General features: G+C 40.6%; 1 protein-coding gene across 6 annotated transcripts in view; it reads left to right on the top strand.

Moving 5' to 3' along the window:
- SEMA5B (semaphorin 5B) overlaps positions 1 to 24982 on the top strand; it is a 217578-nt gene that overhangs the window by 97430 nt on the left and 95166 nt on the right. For all 6 annotated transcript variants that reach the window (XM_026852819.1, XM_026852816.1, XM_026852815.1 and 3 more), the window contains one exon: positions 19963 to 20025. In XM_026852819.1, the coding sequence (XP_026708620.1) occupies positions 19963 to 20025 (63 nt within the window). The remainder of the gene's footprint in view (positions 1 to 19962; positions 20026 to 24982) is intronic.

Genomic DNA, 24982 nt, shown 5'->3' with positions numbered 1-24982 from the left:
GCTTGCATGCTGACCAGTTATGTTTAATTAGGTTAATGGTATTTAAAATACTTTTAAGAGTCTGTATGTATTTCCTTTCTTAAAACTAAACTGTATTTTAACAGAGTATGAAAGAATAAGTGGGTGCACCTATTGCAAAACTATTTGGAAGACATAAATTATTTAATCTGTTAAAAAAGACACAAAAATTTTGAGATTAAAATATGCTTTAATTAATGATCTAATATTTTTTTCCTGAGGAATAAAAACTTAAGTGAGGACTAACTTCAGAGACAGAATGTGCTAGTTCCCCAATAGTCATAACCCTGAATTTGGCAGGATTGCCTGTGGAATTATACACTGTCCAGTACCACCTGGGCTGCCAGAATATAGATCTCCACTTACAGAGCTACAGTTACCTCACTGCAAAACATGAAAATGCCACAAAACACACAACTTTATTTGCTTTTGAAGTTTTTCTCCAAATTTATAAATAAGATCACCTACATCGTGGGCATTTTGGAGAATGTTACACAGTCCCTAGGGCAAAACTTGATGAGCTTCTCAGTACCACTGGAGGCATACGTCCTAAATCCAGGCTTAAAGTTAGCAACGTGCTTAGGCAGCATCAGCTCTTAAGGCTTGATCTGAAGCTTATTGAAATGAATTTCTTTCTGTTGATATCATGGGGCTTTGAAATGGGCATTTTTTTCAAACCTGAAATAGGGACTAAACATTTCTGTTATGGTCCTGTAGCAGATGAAGTGCAACTACATATCCAGTGTACCTCCAGTAAGGATGGTTTTACTCCAGTTTTTCTTCCCTCAATCTAAGAAACAGAAACATCCCTTCTACAGAGATAAAGCTCTTAAACTGCACAGCTGCTTCTGAAGACACACTTCCCTCCCTGCTAGTCCCTGGGGGGATCTTTAACTCTGTGGCATAATCACTGGTAAATCAACAGTACGTATCAACAAAGTATAGTTAATAATAATAAAACTTGACTATCAGCCCTCAATATGTCACATAGCAACAAATGGAACAGGTTTCATATTTTGCACTTGGAATCAAATCAAGTATTAAATGCATTATTTTCTACTTATTTAGGGCTCAGTAGTGCCACATTGATGTGTGCTGATGAGAAACAGGCTCTGCAAGTGTATAAAAGTGTGAGGAGAGGTGGCAGAGTTTAACTTGTTTTTTTCCCTGTATAGTTGAATAAAATATGATAAATGAAACCAATGGGGAGCAATGAGTAATATAGTTTACAGCACAGGTTGTCACTCAAGTAATCTGCTGTGGTGAAAATACTTCACTGGGAAATTTTAAGGATCTCAAATATGTTCATAAAGCCCTGGCGCTCATCAGAAAACTTATAAATGATAGATAAATCTTACATCCCCAAGAGATGCTGGATAGGCACCAGATCTTAGCACTTGGAGGGCCCAAATTCATGTTAGCTCTACCCACAGGCACCTGAAGAAAAGCTCATCTGTCTGGTGTTTGCTTACCTGTGAAATAGAGATATAGCACTCCTTTATAAAAAGTGCTGTGAGTTTTGTCAATAAAAAGAGGTAAAAGTATTGTGTTTCAGATTTACTTGCAGAAGCATCCTTGAGCCAGAGTTGTTCCCATTTTTCAAAACATCCTTTAAAAATCGTGAGAAAACTAGGCATTGATATGCAGCACAAGCCAATGGGCACTCAGAAGCTGGCCCAATTTTGCTGAAGATATTTATTTCTTCAATCTAGTTGGAGTGTCAAGATTATCATCCAATTTAAAATCCAGTTTGGGAAGTACTTTTGGGAAAGAGTGAGAAGACTTTGCCTGTCTTTATGTACCACTGAGCTGCCTGACAGGAGCTCCATTTTGAAATGTTCAGGAATAAGCTTCACTTTCCAGAAGTCATTTTCTTAAAAGCAGTTTATTATTTGTTTTTCAGAGATTCCCAGATACATCTTTGAATTATATGGCACATATTTCTAGATAAAACATTTATTTCTTTATTTTTAGGCCAATGCAGTTCCCTCCTTTAAAAACATAATCAAAACCTCTAGTAGAGCAGATGCAGTCTTTAATATGTGCCTCATAGCTGAGTTATGATTGTCACATATTTTATCAGTACGCTACATTTTTTATTAACAGATTAACATATAAATCTATTCATAAATCACCTTCCAAAGCTGCACCTAAACCCCCTTACTCTCAGCCTAGAGGTTTAAAGCTATTCCATAATAAAGCTTACATTGGCTGAACAAACTTTCTGGCAAATTCAGCTTTTTATTCTTGTGGTGTCAGGTTCCGAAATACAATCCACTCCCTGAATACACCCTTCCTTAAAATGACTGATCAGGAGCTAGATTGTGGCTTTCAGGTGCAGGTCTCCCTTTCCAGGATTTACCTAAGAGAGAAATTTCTGCCTGGAGGGAGAGATGAAGGAAGAAAACAAGGCATGTCAAATTGGAGGTGACCGTGTCTGAAGGCCACACTTCATCTTCAAGGACACACTTCTCCAGCTCCTGGCTGCAGGAAACTGCAGCCCCTGGTGTATACTGTTGGGAACCAGCCTTGTGCTGATGTTGCTCATCAACTGAAATTCAGCAAATCTCTTCTCACACTCCACAGAGTTAAGTGATTTCTGGACACAACATGCCCTCTATCTGAGAGAACCCAACTCAGGAGTCCATTTATAGCCAGCAAAGCTTTTAAGTACAGGTTTAGCTTTAAATAAATGCCCATTTTCCTTTGAGAATTGTGTGAGTTAAGAACAGGCTGCGTGCTCTACCGAGTGAGAATGTTTCAATATGTGCATTCATAGATTTGCTAAACTGGCTCAGAATACACTGCCTAGTTGTGATCATTGTAGTTGCCCTCTAAAGTGTGTATTTAGGCATGGTATAGGAAGTTCCCATATATATATTTACATATATATTTATATATTTACATATGTATGTACCCATACACAGGAGGATCATATACATAGGGTTGTGTAGCATGTATAGGAGGTTCAGGAGCTATACCTGTTTGGATTCATATTTGCCATTAAGCAGGGCAGCCTTTTTGGAGTCAGTGAAGGCCCATGGAGCTGATTTACATCTGGAGGGGAACTACCCAGTTACATTCACAAGGTGAAGTGAGGTTTGTGTGATGACTGTCAGCTGTGGACTGCCAGCCAGCTTTCCTGGGTAATACTCTAGTTGGCATTCCCTCCTTCCCTGCCTCACCTCACCTAAAAGCCAAAATTACTACAGGGGTTTTGGTCTTTTTCAGCAAACATTATAAGCAGGACTCGGAAAGGGAGAATTTAATTAGCTGCTGAAGTCACTTACTGATAACAGTAGCATATTGGGCTCTTTATTTGATAAAAGCCTCTTAGGTATTTTATATGAAGGGAATGAAGTCTAATATGTTCTTATTCCTTGCAATTTACAGTCAAGACCATTAACATCCTTTAGAAAGTGGAGGGGAAAAAATGAAAAAAATAATCCCTTGGACTTCTCAGTTATTATCACCAATGTTGCTTCTGTATCTTTGCAAATTGTGTTTTGGTTTGCCTATTTACCCCTTTCACTCTGTGGGCTGCTTCCCACTCCACCAGCTCCAGGAGGTTCTCGGGTATCTGCTTGTACTTACGTCCTGGCTGTCCCCTGCCGTGACACATGCATTCATCTGTGGCTGCTGTCAACAAATCCAGCTCTGCAGATGTTCCTGAGAGGCAAATCAGCCTCTTGTTGTAGGCTAAACCTTAGCTAAACTGACATTTATATAAACTGAGATTTATGTAAAAATATGATGCTATTTTATTATTATTACTTTAGGGATGTGGGATATTTTTAGACATGGGAGAGGTTTGCTCTCTAGCTGCAAATGCTGGCTTACCACAAGGCACAGAAGGCATTTCCTAGTTGCTCTAGTCCCAATTAGGGCGCTCTGATGTGATCGTTCATGAAGGCTCAAAGGCAGGATGGGTTTAATGCAGCACCTTCTCTAAGAGCAGTCAACGTGGAAACAGCAACCTGTTGAGTTTCAGGCGCCAAGCACAGGGTTCACACAGGCAGGTCCTACTTCACGCTGTCCTGGAGAGGAGGTGATACCTCCTGCAGTCTCTACTCTGTTCAGCAAGGCTGGGTTTGTGGAGGTGTGATCAGTGGAGTCTGGGCAGAGGTCCTGGCACCCTACTGCAGCCAGCAATGCCGTCTGCCACCTCTCAGGGCTGTGCAGTCACTGGAGTGCTCTTCCCACCTGGGACCTGGCACCCTGACCCATCCCTGGCACGGGAGCTGAGCTGCACATGCTGGGAAGTCAGAAGTAGGAGAAGTCCTTGAAAATACAAAGGACTGCATCTTACATGATGAACAATGGAGTATCTGGGCCAATTACTGCAAAAAAGCAGCAGGTTTGAGGTTTTTTTAAGACTGAGAACATAGAGAAATATCTACATTTTATTCTCAAAGCAGAGTTTAAGAGAGATCTGAATGATTCACGTCCCTTGCACTGGCTCTCTGCATAGGATTAAGTTTGACCCTGCTAGCATCCAGTCATTTATAATGAGAGCATTAAAAAAAATCACCATTTATTGATTTGTGCCTCTCTAAAAGGGCTCACGAATGACCTAATATGTTTCCTTTAAAACCAACTATTGAGCTCTTAGAAAAAAAGAATTATTTTATAGTAAATACAGTTCATGTCAGTGCATGTGTTTTTTCCCTAGATAAATAATCCTACTTTTCTCTGTTAGTCACAGTTTAGCTGATATGTGTTTTACAGCTTCTTTTAAATGCAACAGTTCTGAATAGTTCTGAATGACTAATATGAAGGGATTATCGGAGCCTGGAGCAGCAGAGTCCCTAACATGGCCTGCACAGCTGTTACCAGAGTCCCAGAGCTGGGGAGCAGAGACAGGAACAGTTTGCTTATTGCTCCCACAGGACATCGATCCTGTCTCAGCATGGCAGGCACAGCTTCCCTGAATCCTTTGAGAGTCTCAAAGATCTTTGGCCTCTGAGGTTTCACCTACCTTCCCCCAGGCTGAGCTCAAGGAAAGCACAACCCATGTTCTCAGAGAACACATGAGTAAACTGGCACAAACTGGACTGTGCCTATGGCATCCCCAGCCACCTTGCCTGGAGAAGGACAGCAAGTTTTCAGGCTCAAGAAGCCTTTGTTCAAGGCTGAAGGAGGAGGAGGAACAAACCTCCAGCTAAACAGCATCAGGCAACAGCTGCTAATGGGAGAGGAAGGGTGGGTTGTACCACTGGAGGAGGGTGAGTGATGTGGCTGGGGGGTTGTGTGTGGCTGAGTTGTTAAGTGCCACATCAATTGGAATTGCCACATCAATTCCTATTGATAGGAATAATGATGATCTTACAAATATTATACTGACACTGCAACCCTTGTTTCACCTAAAAGTTACCACACCAGGGTTACAGCTATCTGATAGGTTTTTATCAGTAACATGACTGAGTAGAGGCTAAGCTATACTGAGACTGGGGAGACCAAGCGTGGGGAGTCAGTGGAAGAAGGTATGCAGAAAAATCACATCCTTCTCTCCATTCTTTACAAGGAGAGTTTGGGTAAGGTGGTTTTCAGCTACCTCTAGTCTGAGCTTTCCTTTCTCCACATGTGAAGCTGAGATAATGATACCTGTCCTTTTGAAGTGCTTTGAAATACATGACTTTCTGTTTAAGATCTAAGTATTATACATGATAAGTATTATCCATGATGATATGCACTTGTAAATATAGGCAGTTTGCCTTAATTGTGAGTCTGCAAAGTTGTTATATTCTAATTCATAGTACATGTAATGTTAAGCAGTTGTTATCTTCACCTTTGCTTTCTAGGTAAGTAATTATGCAACTTCTGCATGTCCACATGTTTAAAATGGACATTTTTGACTACTTTTTTCTATACTTCTTAAACTAAAACATTTTAATGTAAAAATAGAGTAGTTGGGGTCTGGTAGGGGAAAGATGAGATGAAAATGTATCCCTTCAGATAAAAATATAATTCTATAATTCAGATAAAAATATAATTCTATTTTTTTTAAAAAGAGAGAACAGCTTGAAAAGAATTAGGGAGTGTTAATAAATATGTTTTCATCAGGAAACTTTAGTGTCAGGAATGTGGATCAAATTCCATACATTATTTTAATTATTAATTAATTATTTCAGACAGGATATAAAGCATGGTTTTAAGGTTTTTGAAATAGTGTTTTAATTCCTTATAAGTAAAGAAAAAGGAATAACAGGGCTGCAGCCATTTGAGCAGGCTGCAAGGTTGCTCAAAGAGCAGTGATTTAAGCATTATTAAGAATGACAAAAAAGTTCTTAAGTTAGACTGGGAGTATTAAGAGACAAACTGCAATTGCCTAAGAGGAGAGGATTTTGATGCATGGGAGAGAAAGGAATGATCAATGGTTCATAAATATAATAGTGGTAAACACAGTGACAGGAGAAAAAATGTATGTGACTAATATAATTGTTACAAATTTAGTAGCTTTTGCTGTGAGATCAGTAACTGAGGATTTAAGAACAAGGCAAAAAAAAGAAAAAGGGTTGGTTTTTTTTTTCAGTACAAGATAAATGTGAAAGCATTGAAAACCACCAGGAAGGAGTTAGACAGAAGAAGCACAAAGAACTATGCTGCATTAATCCTGTTGAAGAATCATTTTGTAATACCTCATCTTAATTATAAGGCATATTCTCAAAACTCATTTGTGGAATCTTTGACCTTGATAGAGGTCAAATGCAAACATGCTGGAGGGGAGGTGAAGGAAGAACCAGGTGACAGGGGGAATGTAAGGGCAGGACTCAAACTGAAGGAAATTGGAAAATAAATCCTGGGTTGGCAGGAGAGCGCAGACTGGAGAACAGAACAGAGGAGCTGGGAGGAAAGAATGAAAGACACTGCATCAGAGTCATCTTTGCAGGAGAAGGAGCAAATAATTCCTTGTTGAGATGAAGCTTGGCAGAGCTCACTATGGCATCAGGTGCTGACGTCTGGTGTTGGAAAAGAGGAGGCAGAAGCAAGGCAAACTGTGACAGACCAAGCAGGGAGTCTGAAGGCATCTGTTTCCCAGTCTTAGGAGGAAGCTAGGTGGATTGATGCTACACACAGCAGTGGGGCTCTGGCCACTTACAGCAGCAGCAGGCAGGGACTGCATCCAACTAGGCTGGGTGACGAGGGGACAGTAAGGGTTAGAAACCCTTGAATTTCTGGTGGTGGGACAGGAGAAGGGCAGAGAGCCATCTTCTCTAATGCTGCAGCCCAGTTTTGTTTTAAACTGTTGTGCAGTTCCATTTTGCAGCAAGAAACATAAGACTTGAGAAATGGCTTTTGTATTTTTGATAAACCAACCCTATTACTTTTTTCACAAACCGACTCCTTGTGGTTCTCTGAGACAATTATTTGATTTACACTGATCAAGTGCTGAACTCAACCATAGCATGTATTGCTGGTGGTGTGATGGCATTCAAAGTGTGAAGTTTTTGATGTAAAGAAATTGAGAGATTCAGGTCCTTTCTGGCATGTCATTTCCCCACTGACCACTGAAAAGTGTTGCTGCATCTGTAGATAACTGTAGCCTACTCAGAGCCTTTCAGTGTATTTAGGACTGGATAGATGTTGGCTTCACAGTTAATTGGAAATGCTGGGGAGAGGAGCTGGGGGCAGCGTATGGGGAATTCAACACTGTTGGTTCTTCACTTTCTCTGTATTTAAGTGTTCTTTGCTGATGGAGCACAGATGGTCTTAGATTAAGGAAAAAACATGCCAGAACTGCAGGCTAGGCTCAGACTGGGGAGTTAAGCTTGACATGAAATAAGCAGAAGGCTGTAATTAGCTTATCAAGAGCATTAGGCACCTGGTGGAGGAAAGCAGATATGTAATGCACAATGTAGCTATAGAACAATAAAAAAAACCCCAAAATCTGTTTTATGAAACATAGGGGACTTTTCATCACTGACTTTTCTTCCAGCCGAGCCTGGAAACATCTGAAAAGTCCTACTTATTCTTGGTTGTTGGTGATTTATCAGAAATTATATTTTCTGAGTTTGTGATGCTGAGCACCAAGCCCCATAGATGCCAGAGAGTCTAAAGGTCAAAATCTAGGTGTATTGCCAAAAAGTTTTCCTGGGAAGTTTGTAGCACACTTGCCACGTGTGCTCCCTGATTAAAAATAGCAGTCATCTCACTGCTCCCTCTTGTTCTTTCTGCCTGTTTTTTGCAGCCACGTGTTGTCTTTCACCTTAACCTTAGGATTCAGGCTCACTGAGGCAAGACTTAACATTTAATTTTAAGCAGAAATGCATAGCAGAGTGCAGCTGAGTATTCCATGTGCTTCCACAGTACATGTCAAAATCCTGGTGTCTAGGAATGGGAGTCTGGATCCTTCCTCTAGGTATGCAAAACAAATGGAAATTCAGACATACATCTGCTGAACTGAATAGAGAAAGTACAAAGACTCCCTTTTAGCTGAGGATTTAGAATTTTTTGCCCATATTCTTAAAGCTCAAAACCTATTCCTTTAAAATGGTGAAGAGCAAGAGGGACAGTCTGGTTTCACTTAAGTTCCCGTGGTACAGGCAGGCTCAGGCAGGATCTCTGTTTTCAGCCTGCCTTGCAAACTTTCCCAGTCTCTCTGGCTTGCACGAATCTGGCCTTGGCTAATTAAAGTAATCTCAAAGCTTTCATTTGGTTTCAATAATGCATCTTTCACTTAATTAAAGATTTCCAGTGCCTTTTTTCCCTTTTGGTTGTACTACACCAAGCTTAAGTGCACAACCAGAAAAGAATGTTGATAGGATAAATTGAATCACATGCACATTTATTTGTTTAATTGCACACTGCCCCCTTTTTTCAAGCCAAGACAGGTCTCAAACCATGTTCAACCTCTTACACAATTTTAATGAGAATATATTGCAGTGTTTATCATCTGAAAGAGTATTAGCCCCCCCCTAATGCAATAGATGTGATTTCCCTAAAGAAAAACAGGAGGTACAGAACAGTGAAAATGTCATCTTGAGTTCTTCATTAGCCTCTTTAATACTGCAGCATGTGCTGATTTTGATTTCTGAATCTCAGCCTAATTGTTTGGAGAATCAGACCCAAATTGGGCATTTCCTCAAACTTATTTTAGCTCCTTCTCAAAGCAAACAAATAAATGCTGAACAAGTATATTCAGTGATGTAACCTGGAGAGGAATAAAGAATGCAAGACTTCTCCACTTTAGAAAGCTGATAATACACAGAGGTTTCACATGTGCTTGCTTCAGTGATTACATTTTCAGTTCGAAGCATATATGGGAAGATTGCTTTTCATAGCTGAACTCTTAATATGGGTGCACAAAAATGCACTCAGTTGACTGTGCAGGATTCGTCCAGTCTGTCTCAGAAGCAGAGGGGGAGGGAACACAAAAAAATGTATAGCAGAGAACCCTTAACATCTCTACATAGCAATGAGCTTCGAAGAGGCACAATGGCAAGGAAACCCAGAGCAGAAAAATGAAGGAGAATAAAATCGCCTTGCTTGATGCAGAAATACAAAGGAGACTATAGCCATGGTAAATTGATTTTGTACTGAATATGGGCTGGTCCATTGGAAGGGTTTTTGAACCTCCTACTCCAGAAATCATTGTGCAAAACACTACAAGGAGGCTGCTTAGAAGTCTTGTCACATCCATCAGTGGAGCCCACAAAGAGGAAGAAGGGATTTAGTTCTGAATGGCGACTTTGCCTAAGAACATAAAGGGGTGGAGATGGACATCTTTTGGTGGTAGAGGAGCCTCGAAGGAAGAATTGCCTCCACTTTATCAAGGGTGACCATTGCTGTGACTCCATTTGTTGGCTCGCGTCTTAGAATTAGCTTGTTGTACCTTGTTTGTAGCAACTGGAGAAGAAAAAAAACCCACAACAAAACCTGTTCTTTACAGAATAAACAGTGCTGGTGGTGTGAGAAATAGTGCTGTGTCGTGCCCACCTGGCTAGTGTCAACTGCACCTGCATGTCTACCGGCTGTACTTATATTCCTGACCTGTGCTTAAGTGCAGTGGAATTTTTCTTTAATCATTTTTGACTCAGTGTATTTTAACCTCTTTATTTAGTTATTTTATTGATATATCATATAATCTTATGTCTCTTTAATCTCCAGTACATTTAGTAAATGTTTGTTGTCATAAGCTATAAACTGAATGTGACGTGGCAAGAAACCAAATTCCACTGTGGCTGTTAATTAAACAGTATGCTAGAAGTCTTGTCTCAGTTTCTGTATGCTTTTGATCTGCAGTAATAGGAAACACTGTAAATCATCTTTCCTTAATATCCCCTTGCTGTTCTTAAGTTCAGGATGTTGTCACTCATTCTAAACTGGCTACAGGTGAGAGCTTTAAGGTCTTTTTTTGCTAGAATGCCAAATGTCCCAGTTAACTAAGACTATCAGTTTGCAATTGGCCCTGTCCATGGTTTTGCATGCTTAAAAGCAAAAGAAATATCCAGTGGATTCAGTTGTTTTTGAAAAAAGATAAGTATGCCTATATAGTACTTTCAACTAAATCACTGCAGTGTTAAGCACTTTCAAGCAAAATGAAGTAGATCATCAGCAAAATCATTGTCACAGACTGACATTTTTCTTTACATAGAATGATAAAAATATAAACACTAGATAGTGGAAACAGAAATCCGGTGCCATCTTTATCTCTCTTCTTCAGAGCTGTATCTTTCTTCCAAAGTATCATGTTGGCATGTTCATCTAACATTGCTGCGTAAATACGTAACTGTCAGCCTAAGCTCGGCATATAGCCACGGCAGAGTGTGTACTCCTTCTTTCTTTACCCTTATGGACAGTGCTGCAATCCGATCTGTTGCTGAAACCTGTAGTCTGGGCATCATTCCTGGCTTCTGCAAGCCCTTCTGTTCAGGTATAGCATCACATCCATAGCTTCTTGTGTTGCTGGATCACCCATATCTTTGCACCCTTCCGCTGATTCCCTTCTCTCTGGATGTGTCCTTGTTGCATTGCATTAGTGCTTGTTTTAATTTTAAGGGTTTTTCACAGACCTGCTTATCACTTGCTTATTACTTCTTGTAAGAGGCTCGGCCCACTTTGAATCAGCCCATGAAGCCACCATCTCTCTCCTCTTTGGTTAATGTGCCGCCTTCTGCTTTCTCCCTTTTTCCCTTTGTGTCTTGGAAGAATTGCTTCATTGATATAGTAAAACTCTTCTGGATACAAAAATCTGACAATGAGTTATGTGGCTGGTTAGCCATGACCTTTCCTTATTGTGTGGTTATGCTCCGTTGTCTCTCTGTGCTCTGCTGTCCACTGCTACCACATGCCTTGTCTATTATTACACTTTGCTTATAATGCATTTTGGCAAGGCTGTACTTACACAGGTTTGCACAGGGAGTCCTGGGCTATGATGAAGGCTCATAGGTGCTATGAAAACTGCAAATCTGGATGACAAAGAAAGTTTCATTATGTAAAAAAGCTCAATTTCTCCTCTGTGTGGAATTCAGCATCAAGTTACAAATGTTTTACACCAGGGTTACTGAAAGTATGCTTAAAGCACCGGCAAGTCAATCTACTTGCTTCAAATATGAATTTAATGTGACACTACGTCCTCAAGGTTGAGCTGGCTGCTCCATTGTAAGCTGTCCTTTGTACACTAAAATTCCCCAAAAGCTGAAATAATTACAGGTTGTAACCTTGATATGACTATCTTTATTGTTTATCTTAGAAAACACCATTTTAGTTTTAGTACTTGGTATCAAATGTTCTTTACTAAAGCTTTAGACAATTGTCTTCAATAATAAACCTTGTACAGTGCTTTCCATTTGGGTACACTGTAGAAACCATGATCTGTTAAGCCTCATACAGTGCTACTTTCAGATAAGGAAATGCATGGTCTGGAGTTGTAAATTCCTACCTGACACTGCCGAGAGGGGAGCATCTGATTTACAGACCCTATGTTGTTTAATGGAATATTCTTCAGGACAGATGGAAGTTGAAGGCACCAAAACTCAAATTTGCTTTTGTACATGAGACTATGGCCTTGCCCCAAGATGTCAGAAAGAAGAGAACAGGATGCAGGGCATCTTGCCAGTTCTAATCTCTAAACCTGCTCCCTCTGTGTACCACCAATCCAGTGGATGCATTTGGTAATATTAGCAAAAAATGGTGTCTAAGAACTCATTTTGTGCTAGACAGGAAAGTTTTTACTCGTCAAGAGAGCACAGTTCAGTGCTCATCTCTGCCTTTGACATGCTCAGTGGCTTTTCCTAGTCAGTTGACCTCTGTGCTTCTGGTTTTCCTTTTTCCCATGTGCCTGTGTTGTCTGTTTAGCTTGTAAGTGCTCTCAGACAGAAATTCTCTCCCACAGCATGTTTGTATATTGCCTAGAAATACAGGGTCGCAATCTCAGTTCATGCCTCTACATGTTCCTATAATAACAAGGGATTTTGAAGCTGTGAAAGAGAGAAAATCTAGCACTGACCATCCAACAAGAACTCAAAGCAAGTTTTCCCCTCACGAACTAACATTTGCAGTTGAAAACAGGTTGTCTCTGTACAGACACACAACAGAGGTACAGGAGCTTACTCGCTTACTGCTTGCTGCAGAGCTGTGTTATTGGGATGTGCCCTCTGTGCAGGAGGAAAACTGTGAAGCATTTACCTTGCATCTGAGATAAGAGAGGACTATGAACAGAGTGGGTTACCATGACTCAGCTGATGTACAGTAGCTCACTGGGCTGGGATAACTTGATGAAAGAGAGTAGAGTTCCCATACCTGGAGGCTGAGGCCCTGTTCTGCTGGGTGTTACAGCAATTCTCCATCCAGGTGTGCATATGGTCAGAAAACATAAGGTGGGAGGACAGACTTGACTTTAAACAGTGAGGCTTAAGAATGAAACCAACTAAGAGAATGTAGTCAGCCCTCCTGGGTGCAGATGTACACCTTTTCTTTAAGTTTTGTACAATAAGTGAGCCAGGGTGGAGGAACTTCCCTCCCTGAACTCAGGCTATTTCATCTCTCTTTGCAAGGATGTGATAAGAGTCCATGAGACAGAGAAACATGAATATCCAAAGATTATATTATTTGGAGCTGAGTTAAAGATCTATTTTTAAAATGAGAAAGTTATTTCTGTTTAATAATTCCTTACTTACTATGCCAGTATGTAGCATCTAATTCTGTTCTGATGTGAATAGAGTAAGCAACTCTGTTCAGCAGCCAACAAATGCCAGGCCAAAATCAGTTCCAGTATAGTAACGAGGTGATTTTTGTTTAAAGAAAGAAGGTCTGATTCAGAGATTAAGGTTATGGGAACTGGAGCCCACTGATGGATATTTTTTTTTTTTTGCATGTTTGCCAGTCTCCATCTTTGAAGTGTTACATTTTGGGGTCTTCCCCAGCTGACTGACAGTCCAGCCACCCCAGAAGAATGCCACTGGGGCAGTCTGTTGATAGGCTCTACAGATAGCTCTACAGATACTTAGTTTAAATGAAACGTACATCTTGAGTTTTACCACATCCTGAAGGATCTGAGATCACTTAAGGGAAATCAATTAATAATTTGATAAAACACAATGCAATTCCCCTCCTCCAAGCCCCCTCCTCTCCCTGCAGTGAATTGATTGAATCCTGTGATCATTCCTCATACCTGTCACTGCACACAGCAGTGATCTGTAATTTGTATACTGCAGTATGTAGCAGAACTATTTATTGAAGCTTGGCATTATGTTCTTTCGGTATTAGTTATCTGTTTATCAGACATGTTTATCACAGTTTTAATAAATTACCAGTGTTCAGAAATGGCCTCTAGGGTATTAAGCTACTGTGCTTCATTATTAAGAAGTTATATTTCAATAAGTTATTATTTATAGAGCAGTGTAAATGTGCCTAGTCCTCAAGAGACATAAGACAATGCTTCAAAAAGGGAATTTAACTTTCCACCTTTAGACTAAGGCAGCAAGTCTTTATGGAGAAGTCCTGGAGGATTAAATATGGAAGAAATAGCTAAAGTGTTGTAGAAATGTTTTTACAGTACACATTATAGAAACCAAAGTTAAACAAGAACCTTTTCATGGATTGTCTGCATCCAGCCTTTAGAACTGTCTTTCAAAGATTTTTTTTTCTTCTAAGTGCTGTAAGTCTCAGGATTTACCAATTTCTTTTAAATACCATAGAATTTACCCAGGGAAGGGTGGATTTACACTAGTGCTGTCTAGTGGAGAGACTGCAAAGTATAGAGAAACATAGAAAAAAATTTACGAAATGGATTATCATCAAGAATTTAAGGGTGATATTTTAGAGGTCTGAAATCTATTCATCAGTATGGATTAAAAGATTGAGGCTGACATCTTGTAGGGGAATGAACTGGCCTATGAGCAGCCACTGTGTGAAAGACTCGGTCTGCACCCCAGTTTTCCAAAGTCCTTAAGTATATGCTTGAGCTAAACTGGTCCAGTAGGGTATGTAAATATGTGCTTTATTTCTGTTAAAGTTGGCAGAAATTAAATGCAGGGCAGAAACCTGGTGCCTCCATGTTCCTCTCTCCCTAGACTTGGAGAAAAGTCTTCATTCTTGCTGTGAAATAAGGTGATCCAAACCAAATTTCTAAATGCAAATAAGAAATACAGAGATTTTGGGCTGGTACAAGGAGTCCAGGAAGCTGCCTTCAAAGCAAGTATTTTTTTTCCAGAGGTACATTTCTCTGAACATACTAGTGCCTTGTACAGTTACTGGAAAGGAAGATGTAAATAAATACACAGGGAAAGAAATTACTCTGCCAGCTCAGGTCTCTAGTGCACAGTAACTGTCATATCACAACACCTCCTGCCCTCCTTCCTCATGCATAACTCAGCAAAGGCTGATGTGACTGGCAGGCTCTGCTTGGGGTGCCCTACATGGCACAAGCGGAAAACCAAAATCACCTCTTACTCTGTGGGCAGATTGAGAAGTCTCCTGTGAGCACTGCGGAGGGTTGATGGAAATAGAAGCTCCTGCCGTAAGCAATCCCCGCAGACCCGAGCCTGGGACACAAGGTGCTGCTTCTGCTTCTGCTGACATTAGCAGGAACCTGAGAAACACAGTACTTTTTAGAAAATGCTGGGCACCTCACAGAATCAGTCCCTGGGGTTTTTTGCAGTAAGCCTGTATTTGGGGTTTTTTGTCTCATTCCAAACATACACAATGAACATTTTTGTATTACACCTTTTCCCCCTAATAATCTCTTGAACAACATGATTCTGGGTCTGTCTGCAGGCATGCAAGGCTGCCAGTAGCTTGCATGGAGTACTTAATGGAAGTGAGATTGGTAACAGATGAATAGGTTTGTAATAAAAGACTTTAGAAATTAAGAACGAGCTTAATTTACTCAATAAATATGCATGTAACCTATTCTCTTCCAGTATTCCCTTCCCAGTTTTAAAGCAATGTTCTGGTTTTGCACAAAACCCTGCAAACTCTGTTGTGCAAGTACAGTGCAGGGATTAGTGTATGCTTAATCTATTAAATTCATATGTGGTGTTTGAAATAATTATAAATTGCTGGCCTGAATGTAAAAGCTGATCCATAGAAGTCAAAGAGATTTTCACATCAGCATTTGAGGATGCACATAACTATTGATAGCAGGACTTGGTAGTGACAGGCAGGTACTTTGGATGCCAACATTGGGATGTGCAGGTAATTAAATAAATGTATCTAGAAAGCTTCTCTCAGCAATGCGTGCTGAATAACTGATTTGACAGCACATGACAAACTAGAATTTCTAGAGCACTGTTGATCTGTGGTCTGAACTGGGAGCAAACCGTGATGCTCATAATTTAGTAGAAGAGACATTAACTCTTTCTGTGGACAAGTGTGACATTTGAATATTCAGATATGCACTGAGCCATTATGGCCCATTTCTGTTAATTTCTAGCTGGGTAGTGTCGAACCAGGTACATGTGGTTGTACACATAACCGCTTCTCCTGTGATTGTTCTCCTTTGCGTGACTTCACACAACCTCTTTTTTTTTTTTTTTATTAAATGAGAAAATCTGCCTGCATAGAATTCAGGAACAGAAATGGAGATGTGAAGAACCAGGTGTCCATGCAAATAGACTGAAGGCAGGCACATTTAATTGCATTTTCAGTTCTGGGACAAAGTTGCTAGTACCCTGGTGCCGGTCTGCCCAGGTGTCTGGGCAGTCCTGCTCGTGCTTGGCACGGCTCTTGTTTGACACAGCAGCTGCAGCCCTGAGCTGGTTGTTTCATTCATAGGGCATATGAATCTAGTGTTGCTCTGTTCTGCACATAAGCCATGTGGTTGTAGAGGAGGTCCTCAAAGTGGCTGGGAACACTATTAGAAAGTGCATTTCTCCTGGAAATGTAGAACAGAAGAGATGCTGGAGAGCTTGTAAGCAGGTAGCATGAGGAGCTGGAGTGCTCTTGGTAGGCGTGTAAGGGGAGGAATTTCTGATGTCCTGACAGCATAAAAAGGTGTTTCCTTGGTTGTTTAAGCACATGACAAGTAGAGAAGCAGCAAGGAGAAAGTACACACTGTCCCGTGTTTGTATGTAGCCTTGCTCCCAGTTTTGTCACATCTTCATCCAGGCTCTGTTTTCCATGACCCATGCCATAAAAGCTGTTTTATTGCCACATGAGTCCAGAGGTGTCTTCTCTGCTATTTTTGACTTATATGTGTAGCAGGAGGCACAAAAATAATCCCAGATGTGTTTCCTGGAGCTGGGAATCTTAAATGGCTCAGACAACTGAGAAAATGAATCATAAATTGAGGATGATGACCCAACCGAGTGACCAAAAACTTCTGGTGGATACAATTTGTACCTCAGCCAAGCACGCAGAGGCACCTGTCAGCAGTAAAAAGAAATAGTATTTCTTTGGTTTATTGAGGGAGATGAGGAAAGGGAGGGGAGGCAGCTAAGTTAGTGTGCAAGAAGGTGGCTATTGCGAAGTGTTATGATCAAGTAAGAAGGTAAAAAAGCACAAAGCATCCCATACAGTGCGGTAGTGTTACACAACTGTTAAGTAGGTGTCTGCCTCACTGAGAAACATATGGGTACACACAGATGTACGCTGGAAGAGAGAGATCTGTCTAAAGGTTTCTCAGTCAATGTCCAGGATGTAGTTTGATACTGGAGCAAATGAATCTAAGGCAGAGGAGAAATATTTCATCTGGGAAGGAGGGGCCTGGGTTGGACATACCAGTGAGATGCAGGAAGCTGAGCACCAGTGTTACACAAGGAGTTTGCACAAAGAAGTCCAAGACAACAGAGATGACAAGAGTGGGAAATTTTGATCTGAAAAGACAGCTGATCAGTCAAGTAAAGAAACCAAACAGTGCTGGAAAGCTCATGTGAAAGACCCAAGCTCAGAGGTCTAAGCCTGCCCAGGACCTCTTACCAGGTCCAACTCAGAGGTCATGACCACAGATGTGTGCGGGCTCCTGGGAGCCCAGCAGAAGGACTTGTCTAGGCTGTAGGCCAGCTGACTGGTGCACATTCATACCTTCCAGTACAATTATTTAAACGCACATTAGCTCCTTGGCTTTGCAATTATATTTTTATTATTGACAAGATGTTCTGCTTTGCAGGGTCATGAATATTTTCTTTGAGTCACTAGAGGTCATTGGAGTTACTCAGCCATCAAACTAGCTCCTCCCTATCCCACTAAAGACATGTGTGGGACTTGTAAAACATGCTCTAGATTGCCATATTGCTTAATTATCCTCTTAGCTCTAATGAAGTGCACCCTGACTAATGGTGCAGTCACAAACAACATGTTCCTGTAATTTGGGCCACCACCAAGAACTTATCACTAGACTCATCAAGGTAGTGTTTCAGAAAACTGAAGGGCAGTGTTGCCTAATAAAAGAAGATGTTTAGGCAGGGAGAACATAGCTGGAAGGGACCACTGCTCTGACATGAGCTATGTTTACAACATGCCTCAGAGCTCTTCAGTGCAGGTGTCTGACAGGAAGAACTAGGTGTCCCCTAGGAGGCCAAATTGTTCTCTGTTGGATTGCTGCAGTCCCAGAGGAACCAGAGTATTTGCAGAGGAGCAGCATGTATTGCTAAAGTAACCAACAATTTTTGTTTTCATTTTGTCCTGTCAAGCAGTGTTAAGGTAAATTGGGCTGGTAACAGAGTGCTCAGTCTCTGTTTTTGAAATGGGAAGAAGAGCCACCTAATAAGCTGTCTCTTTTCTGGAATTTGTGTGTGTGTGTGTGTGTGTGTTACGGATGTCAAAAGTTGATCCAAGGTAAAAGGATAATGTGGTTAGATGAATATAGCTAGATTTGGGACTGGGGATCAAAATGCTGCTGCACACTTGTTTTGCAGATGTCAAGGGCTCCTGGGAGTCACGAGTCAAAATTCCTTGCTCTCCTGTGATGGCTTATGTCTCCCATCCAGTGACATATCCCCTCTCAGGATATGGCTAAATGATCCTTTCCAGCAAGAACTTATCCCAGCTCTCACAAAAACACATCTGAAGCACAAGATGTTGGCCTTCAGCCTGGATTGGATTGCAGTACATGGGAGGTATTTCCCAAGCAACTCCTGGGGAAAGACCTGTGCTCTTCTTTTCTCCCACCAGATCTTTGCCTGTGCTCATAAAGCCTTACATTAAGCCAAACTGAACTGCATGCTCAGTTAATGGAGAAGATAGCATTTTTTTTCTGAATGAGGTGGAAATATTCCTTCTCCAAATGTTGTACATAAATGCATTTCCTGGGTAGTGGTATTTCATGCGGATCTAAGCGAGTGTCTTCATGGACCTGAGCTGGGGATGAGAAAATCAATCCCCTCTTCTTACTGGTCACCCATCTTTCTCCTGCAAAAAACAGGATTTTTCATGTGTCAAGGGGACAATTTCTATGGAAGCTCTGTGTTTAAAAAAATATATTGGCTGCAGTAAGAAGGTTCAAGAAGAGTTCAGATCCGGACCGAACTTTGAAGCCATTTCCTGCATTGGTAATGGACTGGGGAAAAAAAAGAAATCCTGGCTCTTTTAGGGGAGTTTTGGATCTGGATCTGAACTTTGTGAGCCTGCCCTTTCCCTGTGTAACAGAGCTATTTTTCTTGTACTCAGAATGATGTATTATGTATAGTATGGATGTTTATATGTATTTCACCTCCAGCTAACAATACCTGCTTGAATTTGTTAGGACTATTTTAAAAAAGTGCTGAAGGGAGGAAAATTGCGGAGGGCACTGAATGGTTGGGCATGTTGCTGAATATTTTAAATCTAAAAGCTCTCTGTAACGCAGCTTTGCTGGTCTTGACTTTTCTTGTGAAGGACGGAGCCTCTTCTCTCTGAAGCAGTCAGTCAGAGCCAACTAGGGATCCCATGTGCTCACAGCCCCCAGTGACTACTGCCCTCAGCCCTAATGCATTTTACTCCACCTCAGGATCTGACCCCACTTGTCTGGCATCACAAATCACCATCCAACCTTTCTCCCCGCTTTCCTTCTCTCCAGGTTTCGCCTGTCAGCTCCCATTTGTTGTTTTATCCAGCTCACTTCTCTGCAGGATTACTTAGAAGGTGATAATCTTGTGGGTAAATTTAAGGAGACCAGCCGATTTGTGCAGAACTACTGGACTTTGCTGTAGAGAAGGTTTTCGTTTTGGTGATGAAAGCTGGCGGTTTTATACAGCACTGTCCTCTTTGAAAAGAAGTTGATGGCTCAGTGTGAAGGGCTTATGTCTTGGACCTTCCACTTGAATGATGATCAGAAGTTGTATTTACATGTAAATTAAAGTCTGTTCTCTGTTAACATTCCAGTTGCTTCTGCCTCTGGACTTCTCATCTATTTATCATTTGTGTGCACTGTGAGCACAGTGGGAGAGAGATACATGTTTACTGTCACAATGCTGCTTTTAAATTGGGCTGTGTAAATTGGCTGGAGATACTTGCTCTTGTTTTGGGAGTCTCTAGACATGGTGGTTGGTGGCATTGTCATGTGACTTGTGCATTTTGGTTTTTCAGGCAACAGCATGGGGTTCAGATGAAGACACCAGGAGGTCCTGTCAAAGTAAAGGAAAAACCGAGGTAAGTTTTGCTTTGCTACAATGATGATATGGGTAAATTTATTTGCATCATGTGAAATCCACATAGGGAGCATCTGACACCAGCTTCAGCTTGTAAATTTGCAGCAGTTTAGATCTACCACCACAAGTATATAAGCACCATCAAGCAAGCCATTTCAAAGGCCCCCTGTCCAAGTTATTAGAGTCGCTCTGCATGAAATTTAAAGGTGATTTCAGTGCTGGAGCGGACACAATTTGTGACACATCAAGAAGCAGAGTGGTGGCAAGCCAGGGGTAACATCTTGCAGTGGGGTCTGAGGCTGGGCACAGTGGCTTAGTCAAGGTACTCAGCAATGAACTGCTGGCATTTGGCCACATGGGCTTCAGTGCTTGTTTGAAGATAGAGTTCATCTTTGTATAATTCACTTGAATGTGAGAACTGCATCTGCTAGCACACTGGAATCTGTTCAGGTGAAATATCACAGAGCTCCTTCAGAGGCAGGTGCAGTCTGCTAAACTTCAGTTTAAAGTAAGAATTGCTTGAATCAATGCCTGCTGTCACAGAAGTTCGGAGTTTGCAGGCACTTCTGATCCAAACACAGGTCCTTTCTGCCTCTCTTCTGAAAAGCCACCTACCTAAAAGCAGGAGATATTTTGATTTTTCAAATGTGATGTTGGTACTGTTCAAAAATCTTCAGGCCTCAGGTGAGAGGGTGTCTTATTGTCCTTAATGCTACACCACATAGAATTCTCCATCTAAACCAAAGGAGTTGGACAAAGGATAAGAAAGGATAAACATGATCTTTGCGTAGACACAGTCATGCAGAGAGCTATCGTGTGGCTGACCCAAAATGCTAGAATTCTGCCAAGCTCCAGTTCAGTGCTTTAAACACAGGATTATATAATCTTTTATTGACCACGTTCATTTTCCATAATAAACTTAATGTGATTGTGTATTAACTTGTATATACACAAAAAAGATAGCTTGAATTTTGCCAGATAGACAACAATTTGCTTCGTGTAGTTGTGGAGAACAGAAGTATGGGTATCCTAGAACGTCTGTTTGAGTTTCATGTAGGATCTGTGTTATGCAGGAAAACATCATGGAGGCAAATGGGTTGAGCTAGATGAACACCAAACATGGCCAGCCCTGAGAAGAACCCAATAGAAGTTGAACAAAGTTTAAAAACTCCAAAACCCAAGGCATGAGGAATTTTTGAATCTGTAGTCTTTGTAATATAAAATGTGTAAAGAAAGGATTTTCTTCTTTTCTTCCATTGTAAAGTTTGTGAGATTTAAATTGTATCCTATTGTTCATAAAGAATTTGAATTTATAACCCAGAATTATTTTGTCAACCTCTGGATAAAGCCATGCATTTGACTGAACAAATTCTAGGATAATTTCACTTTATCTTTTTTACTGTCATGCCAAAAGAAAGCGATGGTCTGAGTATCTTCGCTGCTGCTGTCTCCTCAGACTGTAAAGAGTTTGCCAAAAATTTCATGAGGATAATGCTCTAAACAGCTGAGTTTATGCTGATTGTGATCCAGAGCTTGAAATTGTTTGATGGGCACAGCGGCCATGGGTGTGAAGTTCTGAGGAACAATAATTAAGCAGATTGTTAGATACTTCTTGACATAAAATTAATAGCAAACTGAGGTGTTGCCTAAGAGTCTGACAAGAAGACATAAAGGCAGAAGGATTCTGCAGTAGCTGAGTAAATTCAGATCTCCAGAGTCTGTATCTACTCTACCCCATGTGTCCATGGCTGAGTCCCTCTTGGGGTGAGTATATGCATTCATTTTTAATTACACTGCAGAGAAATGACTTAGTGCTAACTCCAGAAATACCGAGGATAGCCTAGCCAGCTGGTGAAGTGTTCTACTCCAGCTAAGAAGTCCAACTCTGACCCAGCATCTCTGCCCTTGGCTGGGTAAATGCAGCAAAACAGGGCAGCAGTAATGTGAACATTTCTGATTCTGCTGAGCAATGCTGGGACAAGATGCAGGGACAAGATGCAGAGCTCTGCTGCCTTAGCTCTGTTTTGTCAAAACTTGACTAATAGCTGTTTTCTACCTAGCACAGATGATTTGATGATAAATATGTTATGGATTGTCAGGCACTTAGATATGTGGTGATAGAGGCTAGAAATAAGGAGAACCTTTGGCTCTTACATTAATTCACAGTGTAGTTTGCGTAAGTTATATGACTAGTCCATTTTCCTTGCCCATTTAATAATGTATGTATTTTAGGGTAAGGTTTTCAAAGCCATCTAATGTATTAAAATGCTTTTTTTCCCCCTTCATTCTTATGCCTGTTGAGTATCTAAATCAGATTCTTCCTGCTGCTTAGAAAATCTCTTCCTAAAATGCTTAGAGCTTTACCATAAGGAAAATAAGAAGTGCAAGATTAAAAGCCACAGAATGTATATCACAGAAGTATCATTATTATGGCATGACTGTTACTCCACATTTGAGTACCTATTGGCCAGAGAAAAGGGAGATGAGAAATCTGGGTCCCAGATTTAAGTTTAGAAGGTACTATTTCTTCTGATACCTTGTGTAGCTCCGGCCACAAATTTCACCTGCCTCTTCCTAAACTGAGCTCAGTAACTTTTGTTTGGCTGCTGCACCTTTTTAAAGAAGGCAAAAAGTTTTGAACTGAAGGCCTGAAGCAGATGGGCTGACTGCTTTGCTGTCTTGTTCTAATGGCAGACCACCTTCCCTACTAGCAACACATATTTTATTCCCTCTTTGGATCTGGCTTCAGTTTTGAGTGCATGGGTCTCATTTTGCCCTTCTCTGAGATTAAAGAGCCCTTTAGTTACCAATATTTATTTTCACAAAGGCACTTATATGCTTTTGTCAAATCAATACTTAGGCTGAGTTCCCCAAGCCTCTTTCTCTAAGTCATTTTTCTACTGTCCTTGAATATTTTTTGTCTGTTTTCTGCACAATCCAGTTTTTCACCCGTATTCCCTTGTCAATCTCTCTAATGCCTGAGTGTGATTAAAACAGTCTTCCACCTCTTATTCACCCTCCTCTGTTCCTTTTCATATACATGGAAGTTGCATAAGCTCTTCTGCCATAGCAGATCATGCCTAGCCACTGTGACCACTAAATCCTCTTCACAGTTGCTAGTCTTGGGATGTAATCTCCCAGTCTATACATAAAGTCCCCTTGTTCCTTGTTCTTTAAGGATAATATCTTATAAAAATATATTTTGTTTGTTGAGTCCATCTCACTAACAATTCTAGCATATATCACTATATATATAGTGATGCATTGGCCTCACTGGTAACTACTATTTTTGTAATCTTTGGGTTATCCACAAACATTTGTTAAGAAAAATGTTGATACTGGGCTAGTACCACTGCATCTGGGGCACTGCTAAAACAGCAAGTTCATGAATGATTTCACTCTGAGGACTTTTTTCAGCCCAGTAATTTATCAGATTTTAATCCATTAATGTAATGTAATGTAAAGTTCTTAAACATGATTTTAAAATTAACTCTCTGCAATATATCATGTGGTATTAAAACTTCTGAAAAGTCTCTTTCATTTATGTTATTTTTATCAACTAAAACTTGTGGTTTCCTCAAATAATTGTACATGCTTTACTTACCATGTCTCTGGAGATCCATGTTGGTTTCCATGAGTAATCATTCTTATTTTTGCAGCATTTATAAAATGTATCGAGATCAGCACCTTAAAATTGTACCCTGGAAAACATCCACATTACTGAGATACGATGCAGAGAACAAAGTCAGTGTTATGCTGCCTTTTGTTCTGTCTTCCAAACAAAATCACTCAGAGGTTGTAGTTAAAATGAGTGATGGATAGAACAGAAGGGGAAGAGGTGTATTTCATTTCATTAGGAGTTGCTCAGCTTCTAGTTTGTAATTGTCTTGTCTCTGCATAACAGTCCACATCCACATGTAAGGAATGTTGCCTGAACATGTGGAAAGTTGTGACTTTCTAAACACGAGCACTTCAATCTTTGTCTTGTCTAAGCACAGAATTATTTGTTAAGTTTCCAAAAGCAGCACACCATCATTTCAAAACATGGAAGGGAACCATTTGTGAAAATGACAGTGAAAATGGCAGCTCTTACGTGCTGTCCTAAGAGCTTTGTGTAGTACAGGAGAAAGATGACACACTAATAACATTTCTGGGGCAAGAAAGAACCGAGAGAAATGTCTGATTGGCATCCAGCTGGTGGTTGTCCCGCTGTATTGCCAGTATAGTTTCTTCCCTTGATTGTATGATGTCCTGATGCTGGAGGATCTTATGATTCACACAAGAGAAATCCTAGCCCAAGACTTCAGCTCAACTAAATGGGTTTGGTGCAGAAAATGCTGAGCTAATGGAGGAATCAGCTGTTTCAGGCCTTCAGGTGGTTCTGTGTTACACAGAGGATGTGCCCTCTGGTTAGCTAGAGGAGCTGGGAATCTCCACACCACTTATGAATAATAGGCATCCAGGTAGGATAGGCACCATATAAATCCCAAGGCAAACAGAAATAACTGGGGGGCAGTCAGATATTTTTCCCCCTTTGCAGATGTTCCTAGAGATCTGAACTTATATTCAGTACTTCTGCTAAGCTATCAATGCAGAATCAGCCCCCAAATTTGATTTCAAGTCCATTAAAGAAAACTTCGCTGGAAAAATCATTAGCAATTCTCTTTGCTATCAATTGCACTTGAAGGAGAAAGACAGCTTGGTTGGGGCATTGGCTTTAACCAATTAATAGAATTGTTTGTCCAAAGAAATAAATATAGATAACTGAAAGTGTGTAATAACAGTGCTCGAGAACATGTTAGGTCCTGATTATTTTTTAACAAAATGTGATGAACTGCAACAGATAAATTAAATGTTTGCTTCGCCCTAAAATGTCACTGAAGGAGTAACATGGAGTTCTTCTAGCTTATTCTTTGAACTCCAGGTTGTACTCCAGAAGTTTTTGTTTCTTTACTGAG

The sequence above is a fragment of the Athene cunicularia genome, assembly GCF_003259725.1.
Source record: "Athene cunicularia isolate RWA chromosome 7 unlocalized genomic scaffold, athCun1 chr7_part1, whole genome shotgun sequence".
Classification (NCBI taxonomy): domain Eukaryota; kingdom Metazoa; phylum Chordata; class Aves; order Strigiformes; family Strigidae; genus Athene; species Athene cunicularia.
Note: the sequence above shows the minus strand (reverse complement) of the source record. Positions and strands in the feature narration are given on the sequence as shown.